Source organism: Berghia stephanieae, chromosome 4 (genome assembly GCF_034508935.2).
Source record: "Berghia stephanieae isolate SIO BIC M18660-M18661 chromosome 4, UCSD_Bste_1.3, whole genome shotgun sequence".
Taxonomy (NCBI): domain Eukaryota; kingdom Metazoa; phylum Mollusca; class Gastropoda; order Nudibranchia; family Aeolidiidae; genus Berghia; species Berghia stephanieae.
In genome coordinates, this window is record NC_088363.1 from 66703678 (window position 1) to 66716066 (window position 12389).

The window sequence follows — 12389 nt, forward strand, 5'->3', positions numbered from 1 at the left end:
AAGAATAATTGATACTCAAAAGGGATTCTTGATTCAAGATGCAGTAAGTACATAAAAACAATATCCTTATGTGTTTTGCAAACATGCTTTACTCCTTAACAGTTTGCACTGCTCACCAATTTATTACATATCCTCATCATCAGTAGCAAAATCCTCTTCGTCCTCTGAAGTGTCGTCAAGGAAATCACTGTCAAAGCTATCACTACCATCCTCGGCAGTACTGGTGCAGCTTTCTTCATACACAATTTCCTGCAACTCATCTGGAATGAAAGCATCTTTGAACCACTGTACTTCCAATTCATTTGCAGAATTTCTCTGCCAACCGTTATCCTCTGGTTTTGGAATGCTAGGATTCTGGCACACTGCATTCCTCCAAATGAGAGTTTGAAAGTTGGCTCTTGATATGTGCAGTGACAATACTTGACTACAAGGAGGCATCTGACACAGATCAATTCCACCACTGCATGAGATGGTACCTTTCTTTCCTTTGAAACGCTGGCGAACTATGTCATACCTCACTTTGTTGACACTTGTGCATGAGGTTTTGCCATACAGCTTGCACACAAATGACTCTAACATGAGACAGTCATTACTCGAAACAGCTGCTGATGTTCCAAATCTGGAGAACAGAATTCTAAGATCTTCCTCCTTTTGAAGAAACTTTAGAGCTTTCAGCTTTCCTTGCCCAGCAAAGCAACTTGTTGTGTCACAGCCTGTGAATGCATGGACACCAAGTAATGCATCTTTGCTATCTGAGAGACATTGATTTGTCGCCTGTTGTTGCCACAGCCAGTATCAAAAATCAGGGTCTTTCCAATTGTCTCTGAGAATGAAAGGAGAAGTAAGAAGACATCCGTGTCTGGTGATCTGACAACAATTGTTTCACAGTTTGGTTGGCGGGAAGCATATTGACAGTGCAGTATAATTCGTGTGTCTGCCTCTTCCTGTGATGAGTAGAGATCTAGACAAGGTACAGCTGTGGTAAATTCATCCGTGTCACTGTAAAGTAAGGTGCATCTCTCTTCACAGACAAAGAAGATTTCCCTGTTTCTCAGTTTCTTTGCATATTCGTTACTTTCCCATTCCTTGAGGAGAAACCTGATGAGGGGTCTTTTGTTATCAACGCAGCTGAGAAATGATTTCCAACGTCTGGGCACTGTTGTTGCAGATCCTCTTAACAAGTATGCATCTTCTATGATTGAATCTTCTATGTAAGTATCAGTCACAAAGTGTACACAAGCTGCTTGTGGTAAGGAGGAAAATGTAAGTTTGGCTACTTCACCAAATGTATTTGGGATTGCTGACAGAGTTTGTAACAGTGCATTGCCATCAACAATGTAAACGGTGTTTGTTTTGTTTTTACATAATCCTCGAACATTAATGAATTGTCAGGCGTGAGCTTGTGCAACAGAGTTGCTTTGTTGGTCTTCAGAGGTAAACCATCTGATGAAGCCAGCGACCATGGAGTAGGTGTTAGAGGATATTGAAGAACTTTTTGAAGATCAACACTGTGTTCTTGGGACAAAACAAGAAGCTGGCCAAATAAATTTCTTTGTGCCTTGATTTTGACCACGTTCATGTCTTTTTTCACTGTTACCACTTTCCTCAATGATGCAAATGTCTTGGTCTTGTTCCTTTCTAATGGCTTGTGAAATTCTACAGTCTTTTCCTTCAGTCTGTTTTCAACAAAACTTTCAAACAATCTTTTTCCTGTTTTTTCCACGGCTAGCAGGTCATCAGCAACATCCTCTTGCACTTTCATTCCTGAAGCTAGACTGACCAGACCATCTTCAACTTCAAAGGGATTGATAAATAATGCTGAAAATGCCTGGAGGATCTTTTGCACTCGCTTTTCACTTTGTCTTTTTTCTGCAAGGCTCAATTCTTTGTGGGTGTCTATATCTATACAGTTGTTGTTGCTGATCATTCTTTGGGTTGCTGATACATATTCTGCTCGATTGTGTCTTGTTACACTCCAACGGTAATAGCTTGGAAGACTCTTGCTGAACCCAACAATACCTCCTTTTGTCTTTGCATGTTTGTTTATTGTTTGTCCAATGGTCATATCAACTGCTATTCTTCCAGCAGGCGTCCTTGATCTGGAGACACTAAATCCATTATCTTGTAACATTTCTTCTGCCCCTGGGTGGGAATGAATCAGGTTGGCTAGTGACACAAAATATACACTGAGATACTTGGCATAATTGTGGTGATTCATGGTAAAAAGCAGTGTGCACAGTTCTTTTAAACAAGATATATGAAGAAGAAAGTTGGTAGCTCGCAGAAACTGGAGGAGAAGCCAAACTCTGTCCATGTATTGGATCCAGTATTGTGCAGTTTTTCCGTACTTTCCTGAGCGGACACTCTCTTTGAAGGCTTCATACTGGGAAAATAACTCAGCATACACAGTTGACTGGAGAATTTTATTAGCTGTATGGCTTGAAATTCCTTCGGTGAATTCCTTTATGTAAGACATGAGGTCTTTACTGAGTTTTGAATCCGTGTTCTGCTCAAATTTTGCAAGCAGAAGCCTCTCTAGAGCCTCCAAAACAGACACATGCACTCGTATAGCCCTGTTGTAGTTCTTTCCACTCATAACCCTATCCATAGAACCATGTGCACATAGCCCTGCTTCAGTCACAATTTCTTCAAAACCAGATCCACTTTGGAGCTTTCCCAGGGCACCAAGATATGAAACTATGGTGTGAAAGACACCCAGGTGAATAATGACTGTTTTGTAAAGCTGTGGGTTTTGCCAGACAATATCGTAAGCTTTCTTTGCTACAGCAAGGTCAAATGTTACAAATGTATATGTGTTATATGCCCATTAATCATGCCTGAATTGTGCTAGTACAAAATTCCTCTTGTTTATTTATCACTGAAAGGAAGCAAATACACTGTAATATATATTTTTTCATATTATAGAGAAAATGGCTATCAATATCAAAGATTTAAAAACCCTATATAGCTTTGTAAAATATTTTATGATATGAGGCAAAAAATGAGAAATGACAATAAAATTCCACTATTTATTGCATTTGAAGCAATTTTAGGGTGATAAACAATCATTTTATTCACAAAAATGAGTTCACGAAAAATTGCACCCGATGACCTTTCAAGGGCCATAGCTCCTGTAAATGATACTTGAAAAAACTGTAACACCCGGATTAATTTGTGTTATATGTCCCTGAAGCATGCCTGAATTGTGCTAGTGCAAAATCCCTCTTGTTTATTCATCCTGAAGGGAAACAAGTACACTGTAATAGATTTTTTTTTCAAATTATAGAGAAAATGGCTATCAAAGATTTAAAAACGCTATATGGCTTTGTAAAATATTTTATGATATGAGGCAAAAAATGAGAAATAACAATAAAATTCCACTATTTATTGCATTCGAAACAATTTTAGGGTGATAAACAATCATTTTATTCACAAAAATGAGTTCACGAAAATTGCACCCGATGACCTTTCAAGGGCCATAACTCCTGTAAATGATACTTGAAAAAACTGTAACACCCGGATTAATTTGTGTTATATGTCCCTGAAGCATGCCTGAATTGTGCTAGTGCAAAATCCCTCTTGTTTATTCATCCTGAAGGGAAACAAGTACACTGTAATAGATTTTTTTTCAAATTATAGAGAAAATGGCTATCAAAGATTTAAAAACGCTATATGGCTTTGTAAAATATTTTATGATATGAGGCAAAAAATGGGAAATGACAATAAAATTCCACTATTTATTGCATTCGAAACAATTTTAGGGTGATAAACAATCATTTTATTCACAAAAATGAGTTCACGAAAAATTGCACCCGATGACCTTTCAAGGGCCATAACTCCTGTAAATGATACTTGGAAAAAACTGTAACACCCGGATTAATTTGTGTTATATGTCCCTGAAGCATGCCTGAATTGTGCTAGTGCAAAATCCCTCTTGTTTATTCATCCTGAAGGGAAACAAGTACACTGTAATAGATTTTTTTTCAAATTATAGAGAAAATGGCTATCAAAGATTTAAAAACGCTATATGGCTTTGTAAAATATTTTATGACATGAGGCAAAAAATGAGAAATTACAATAAAATTCCATTATTGATTGTATGTGAAACAATTTTAAGGTGATAAACAACCATTTTATGCACAAAAACGATTTCACAAAAAATTGCACCTAATGACCTTTCAAGGGCCGTAACTCTCGTAAATGACACTTGAAAAAACGGTAACACCCGGATTAATACTCAAGATATAGTGCTGTTTCAGAAAAACCATGTGGCGAAAACTCCCCCAGGGGGGGGGGGGGGAGGGTTTCGCCCACTGGCCCATGCACTATAATTGCATGTCGCAGGTAATCATTTACATCTAGATCGACTTTGGTTAACATTTGTAAATTCCCTTACCTCATGACAGATGACTAGGTCTTTACAAATATTACATTATCACAGACCTGCCAATTATAACGAAAAAACCGTAATTCAACGATTTTTTTTTTTTACTTTAATATCATAGCTTTATAAAGACATTTAATTCAATAACATTTCTTGTTTAAAAGCTTGGTTGCCAGAAAAAAATGAAGCGTTATCTAGTTTGATAAGGGTAGATTTGTATGTTATGTAAAAAAAAAAAAGAGCTTTTATATAGAGCAATATCCACTAAACGTGCTCAAAGCGTTTTACAAGGGGTCCCTGACCAACAGCAACACTTAACATGAAGAACGAGACATGCCGCCTGATACGTGATATTAAACTTTATCGGACAGATATAACGATGTTAACGGCCAGGTACGCATTTTACACCTGACTACGGAGAGAGAATGTGAGTAAAGAGCCCTTTCCAAGGACTCACTATGCGCCGAGCGAGGTTCGAACCCAGGACCTTCCAATCCGAAAGCAAGTTTCATACCACTAGACCACATAGCCGCACAGGTAGGTAGGTCTGGCATCACCCATCAGGTCAATGACCACATTGAACATCGCTTGACGTTTGTTACAAGACTAGACAAAAATGACACACTTATGTTACCTGGATGGGAAAGTATCAGTGAGAAAATCTACTATAAATCTACTATCGTAAACTCATATCAATCTAGATTTGTGAATGTAACAGACAACATTTTCCTCATAAAGTTAATCATCAGTAAACAGTTCCAAAACACATGAGTACGGTGAGAGAATGTGAGTAAAAAGCCTTCTCCAAGGACTCAACTATGCGCCGAGCGAGGCTCGAACCCAGGACCTTCCGATCCGAAACCTAGTGTCATACCACTAGACCATATAGTCGCACATTCAAGGCAAGACAAAATAGCAAACATGAAACACAAATCCTGTTACAAATTCCACATGAATATCATACACCGACTCAAAAACTAAGACTTAAGTCTAAGACATTTAAGATTAAAAGTAAAACATGATTATCAAATGAGAGAGAGAAGTAACTCAAACTACATTTTCCCCCACTCTTACCGACCTTTGCGTTCCTCCAATGACATCACCCGTTTGGCTATTCCACGCATTCGTACAAAGGCGGGAACAAACAAGGTCCTTTTCTCATTTTGGTCCGACTGTATGGAACACCATTCATTCCACAGAGCATCCGACAATCCAAATCATTGTCTGTTTTCAAGAAATTCTTGCAATCATTTCTTTTTTTTATGTCATGTACTTTAAATATTGTTTTGTGATGATGTAATTTAAAGCGCCAAGAGCCTCATTGTTAAGGATACCGTCCGCTCTATAAGAGTCTATTATTATTATTATTATTATTATTATTATTATTATTATTATTATTATTATTATTATTATTATTATTATTATTATTATTACTATTATTATTATTATTATATATTATTATTATTATTATTATTATTATTATTATTATTATTATTATTATGGAAAGTCAACCAAAGTGTTGAGGGTTTATGGAACTACATTTTTCCCACCCCCAGAGAACTGGCTTTGTCTGAATTCCGTCGCCTGGACAACCGGCCGTCCCTGGCAGACACTCAGAAGGCATTCAAACGTGTCCGGATTCTGGCCTACATCATGTCCATCGTATTCTCACTCCTCTTGGTCATTATCTGGCCCTCCATCATGGTAGCGGTCAAGGTCATGAACCTGCAAGAGTTTATCGGATGGGTAAGCATGAGACTGAATGAATCAATGATCTGTTGTTAACCCGTTAACTATCATACAATGGAAAGACACGTATTTTAAAATTTGGCCAGAAAACTTGTCATCAAATATCGATCGATTTAAATAACCTTCATCTTGGCAAAAACTCTCAAATCTGGTACTTCTCTGGAAGACCTCGCGAGGTCCCAGGTTTGAGAGTTTCTACCAAGATCAGTTTCATTGAAATCGAGAGATATTTTAATAACGAGTTTTCTGGTCATCTTTTTTAATTCATGTTTTTCCAGATTATGGCAAATTGGTTGAGTGTTGACATTCCCAATAGGATTCAATAGTCTGATGTCAGCAACAGGGCATTTGATTCTAAACAAAGAAAATCGGTACTTTTTATTCTTCATGCTGGTTAGAACTTTTTCACATGTCATGTGATCAGAATGTATAAAAGTCAAAAACATGATCAGATTTATAAAGTTTTTGTCCTCTGGATACACTTTTATGCTCGTCGGAGAAGTATTTCAAAAGGGCGTCCGCCATTGTTCCGATAGTTTAGAACCAGTTACTAAGTTACTATACTATTACGAGGGAAGTGATGTCACGGCTGTTGAAGCCTATTGTCTCAAAAACTTATGAACGTTTGAAATTGTGTGGCCTACCGCCTCGAAACGCTATTGTGTTGGGATGAGTCAGCGGATCCGAACTGAATTTATAGTGAAAAGTAAAAAAAAAAAATAAAAAAACACAACACCTTTGTTAAGTTGAGGTGTTTTATGGAAGGCAATGTACTAGATTGTTTTTGAAAGGGATGTACACTAGAAATTCACATTTTTCTGGTCAGTTTGACTTTAAAAATCATTTATTGACATCTGTCTCACAGCCCGACATAATACTTGTTGAGTCGATGGGTCACAATTAATTGTGCAAAAGTGTAAATGCATTTTCAGAGTGATCAATCATGTCAATGGAAATAAATATTTTGAGTAACTAAGCATATCTGTATAGATAGTATAAAGTTAACGTCACTCCGATCTTTGTTATTGTTTTGCCACCCATGTTTATGAATACTTCTCAATAAACTGTTTTAACCAGACTATCAAAGTTTATGGTTACACAGAGTTTTGTGTCTTGGTCCGTTATACTTCCGAATGGCAATGTTGTGAGCTTCTTAGCCAAGCGCAAACTAGCACATTCGCATGGGTTCCCCGTGACACGCCAATATGCCTTACGTGTGGCTATATGATCTAGAACTCGGAAGGTCCAGAGTTTGAGTTCCGCTCTGAGCAGCGCATTGTTGAGTTCTTGAAAAGGGCGCTTTAGTCACATTCTCTCACCGTACTCAGGTGTAAAATGAGCGCCTGGCCATTAACAGCGTTGTCTCGTCCTACATGTTAAGTGTTGCTGTTGACTAGGGAACCCCAAGTAAAGCGCGTGGAGCACGTTTAGTGGATATTGCCCTATATAAATCATCTAGTTTTGTTGTTGTTTTAGTTTTCATGAACATTAGCCATAAGTATTAAGGCATGTTTAAACAAAGATAATATTCTATATCAGATTAGTTACATCTATTTATTTATATTGACATTCGGTTCCGTTGTTGAAACTGTCTAAGTTAATCAACAAAAGAAAGAACGCCGCAAGGCTCGAATTCATACATTTTTGATTAATTTTGTGGGATAAATATGTTTCAAATTCATTCATTGCATATCGATTTCTCACATAGTCATGATCTAGATAGTATTAAACCGTTAACTGACAAACCACATTTTAGTATGTTGTCCAGAAGCTTCAGATTTTAGACCTATTGACGAATTGGAGTCATTAGAATCAATCGATGTAATACGCGAAGTAAGATTTTCTGACCTAAAGTGCAAAAAATTGTTTTATCACTGAGTGCGACAGGATAAGGATAGGTTCAATCCCGCACAGTGCTTCTTTTTCTACCTCATTAGGCAGTATCAATGACAGAATCAAATGTCAAATGAATAATTGAAATTTAAAAATAAATATACTCGTCGATAGATAGAATACTTCCCTTGTTTTTCTTTGCACAGTGGGTCTTAGAATGCTATTATAGCAACAGAACTAAACTTCCATTTCAAAATATACAAATTGTTTGATAGGCGCTCTTTTTGTGCAAGCACTTTAACAATATCCATTACTGTTTACTCATAATCTGGAATCCATTGATACCTGAGTCGAGTGAGTGAAGTTCTTAGCCAATGCCATAACCGTGCGATTAGAATATTAGGTTTATTGTAACCCATCCGATCACCCTCAGTATAGCTTGACATTTTTTCAAGAAGAGAATGTATTTCTAGCCCACCAACATCTCACAAATATATATATATATATATATATATATATATATATATATATATATATATATATATATATATATATATAATGATCATTTTAGAATGATCTGAATTGTGAATTTATTGAACATCGTCAGAACTACAGGACATCCATCAATAATAATTCATAATTTATATAATATATATATATATATATATATATATAATATATATATATATATATATATATATATATATATATATATATATATATATATATAATATTATATATATATATATATATATATATATATATATATATATTAAAGATTCCACACAGTGAATAAATGGAAACATAAGACTATCCACTGAGCCGAAGCTCAATGTCAACAGGTGTCAGCCATGTTGTCCGGAAACTTTAATTTTTACCTGATGTGGACTAATCTTAATATTGGAACTTTTAACTTAAGATCTATTAAAAGTAACATTCGAAAGGAACAACTGTGTCAAGATTTAGAAAGTTATAAAATCGATGTGTTGTGTTTACAAGAGACGAAGATCCAAGATGGCGTCGACCAAACAATAAATGGTCACAGACTGCTGTGCTTTGCTTCCAGTTCACCTCACTATGGTGGTGGATTTCTCATAAATAAAAACTGCAGGGATTTGACTAGTGACGAATGGAATGTTTCGGACAGAATATGTGTTCTTGAGCTTAAGTGTAAGATCAATTCAAGGAACCAGAATAACAATAACAAAGACGATCACGGTAAGAAGACGTTCACTATCTCAATCGTAAATGTTTACGCACCAACAAGTCAACGCGCAAAACAATACCCAGAGGAAACTGATAAATTTTACAAAGACCTAGACGATACACTGAACAAAATAGGAAACAAATCAATATTAATAATTGCTGGAGATTTTAATGCCAAAGTAGGAAAACGTCTCGACAGTGACACACTATGTTTAGGATCATACTCAAAAGGAAAACGTAACGATAACGGAGAAAAATTAGTCCAGTTCTGTGAACAGAGAAAACTTTTCATAACAAACAGTGCTTTCAACCACCCATCAAGACACCAGACAACATGGGTAGGACAAAGGAAAGACCAAACCCAAGACAAAATGATAACAATACACAACCAAATAGACTATATCATATGTCGACACCGCCATAAACACTACTCAACCAACTCGCGATCATACGGTGGTACACTGCTAACATCCGATCACAAACTTGTAAAAACGAATTTCAACATAAATGTGTACAGACAACGAAGACAGAAAGGTAAAACGGCAGTCAAAATAAACACGGCAAAAATAGTAAATGAGCGAGAATGTCGCATTCATTACCAATATGAACTTAACTCAAGTCTATGGAAAATAAAGCAAAACAGCAATCCAAACAATGAATGGAAAGAGACGCAAGCGACAATGAAATATGCGGGGGAAGAAAGTGCAGGCTCTATTAATACAACTAAGAACAAACCAAATCGAACGCCTAACATCGCTATTAACGATCTATCGCGGCAACAAAAAGAACTTAGGATCAGGATACAAAACACGAAAGACTCGGAAGAAATAATAAACCTGAAAACGGAACGAAACAAAATACTGCATTCAATTCGATCACTTACAATAAAACACAGAAACGAGGAATTAGACAAAAAGTGGAAGACATAGAAAAGTCCAAAAATAACGCATCGTCTATGTTCAAAGCGACGAAATCTCTGAACCGAAAACCATTCGAGAACCCAAAACTACAGGATAAATTTGGCAAACAGACAACAAATCCCAACGATATCCTTGACATTGTAACTGACCACTTCCAGCAGAAATTTCACAAACAAGTCTCACAAATATCGCCCTTCTCAGGAAACCCTAGAGACCTAAACAACCGCATCACAACAATTGAAGTTAGAAATAGCATAAAGTGCCTAAACAATAACAGATCCCCAGGGGAAGATGAAATTCCCGCTGAATTGCTGAAATGCGGTACCCTCTCCCTGGATCTGAGCATTGCAAACATAATGAACAAAACATTCTCAACACACAAAGACTGGGACATAAACAGCGGTGTCCTAATTACAATACAAAAACCAGGAAAAACGAAAGGACCCGTAAACAACCTACGCCCAATAACATTACTGAATACCATAAGAAAAACACTGTCAACTATTGTCCTCAACAGAATTAGACCGAAAATAGAAAAATATCTATCACATAGCCAAAGCGGGTTTCGCCAAGACCGAAGCACATCGGACGTTGTATGGACACATAAATGGTTGGCAGCAAAGGCACTCAAAGAAAACATATCCATAACAATAACCGGAATCGATATGTCCGCAGCCTTTGATACGATCGACAGAGGAAAACTTTTGGAGATATTAACAGACATAGTAGACGAAGACGCGCTCCGAATAATCCGATTTCTCCTCAGCAACACAAAGATACAACCAAGGATAAAACGGGGCCACAAAACAGACGCAGTTCGAAAGTAACATCGGGACCCCCCAAGGAGATAGTCTGAGCCCGATTCTGTTCACAATATATTTAGAACACGCTCTGAAAGAATTCGAAAAGTCATTCCAAAACCAACGACTCATATTGAGAATGCAATCCCTAGAGAAATCGCCTATGCAGATGATGTCGACTTTATTGGATCAACACCAGCAAATATAGACATCATACAAAATACCCTCATGAAATATAACCTCCAAGTCAATGCCAATAAAACCGAATTTACAACAATATCGAGGAACAAAGAGGAATGGAAAAGAACAAAGAAAGTCGGCTCACTAATTGGAGAAACCGAGGATGTACAAAGAAGAAAACAGCTATCAAACGCCGCACTCAGTAAACTCACCAATGTATGGATTAGAGGTGACAAAATAAAGAGAAAAGCCAAACTGAAACTGTACCGTGCTCTTGTAAAACCGGTACTTCTGTATAACTGCGGCACTTGGGCGTTGACAAAATCCGAAGAAGAACATCTGGATGCCTTCCATCGCACACAGCTAAGAAGGGTACTGGACATCAAATACCCAAAAAAGATCTCAAATGAATCACTCTATAAGATCACAAAAGAAAGACCAATCTCCCTTGACATTTTACAACAACGATGGCAACTTTTCGGTCACATACTAATCAGGGACAAAAACATACCAGCTAACCAAGCCATGTCGGGATACTTCCAAAAACACTGGAACCTTTTCAGAGGAAGACCGATCACAACACTCCCTGTGATCCTAAACAAAAACCTCACAACACTTGGACAAAGCATTAGTCTCATAACGGCAGGGGACCTTGAAAATCTGAGAACCCTAGCAGAGGACCGGCAATATTGGAGACACCTCACACAGGAAATACTGGAAACAGCCAAGGCGACCCGATCTTTCGGTCGAGACGCGAAAGGCATCTAAGTCAAGTAAGTCATATGTATATATATATAATATAATATATATATATATATAATATATATATAATATATATATATATATATATATGCGTTGGCCTGAAGTTTATCCTGACAATATCCCCTTATTTATTGATTATACAGGTAAAACTATCAGAGGTGTGGGCCTTTCTGGCAGCACTGTTGATGATCATCCTGCCCTTATGCAATGAGGCCTGGGATATTTGGTCCGTCATTTCTCACTCCAAAAAGGTTAGAAAAATTGCACAGTCTACCCATCTTGATTTTTAGTTAATTGTTCATGTCACATTTCAACAAGATTGTTTCAAACATAGTTTTAGCTCGGAGTGCTGTTTGGAAAAGGTCATGTGTTATAGAGTCTTTTTCAATAATACACGTAGAGCCTCAATTTAAAACAACTTTTCGACACGCAGTTAGCTCCCGTACTCTGGAGAGATACTTATTGAAAAATTTACCATGGAAACTCGTCCTTTAAATATCGATCGATTTAAATTACCCTCATTTTGGCAAAAACTTTCAAACCTGGGATCTCTAA

The 12389-nt window shown here is 37.0% G+C and overlaps 1 protein-coding gene across 1 annotated transcript in view; it reads left to right on the forward strand.

Moving 5' to 3' along the window:
* Positions 1–12389, forward strand: part of LOC144971063 (uncharacterized) — an 80362-nt gene that overhangs the window by 66574 nt on the left and 1399 nt on the right. Inside the window, exons 15-16 of the mRNA XM_078911403.1 lie at positions 5941–6130; positions 11978–12085. Of these exons, the coding sequence (XP_078767529.1) occupies positions 5941–6130; positions 11978–12085 (298 nt within the window). The remainder of the gene's footprint in view (positions 1–5940; positions 6131–11977; positions 12086–12389) is intronic.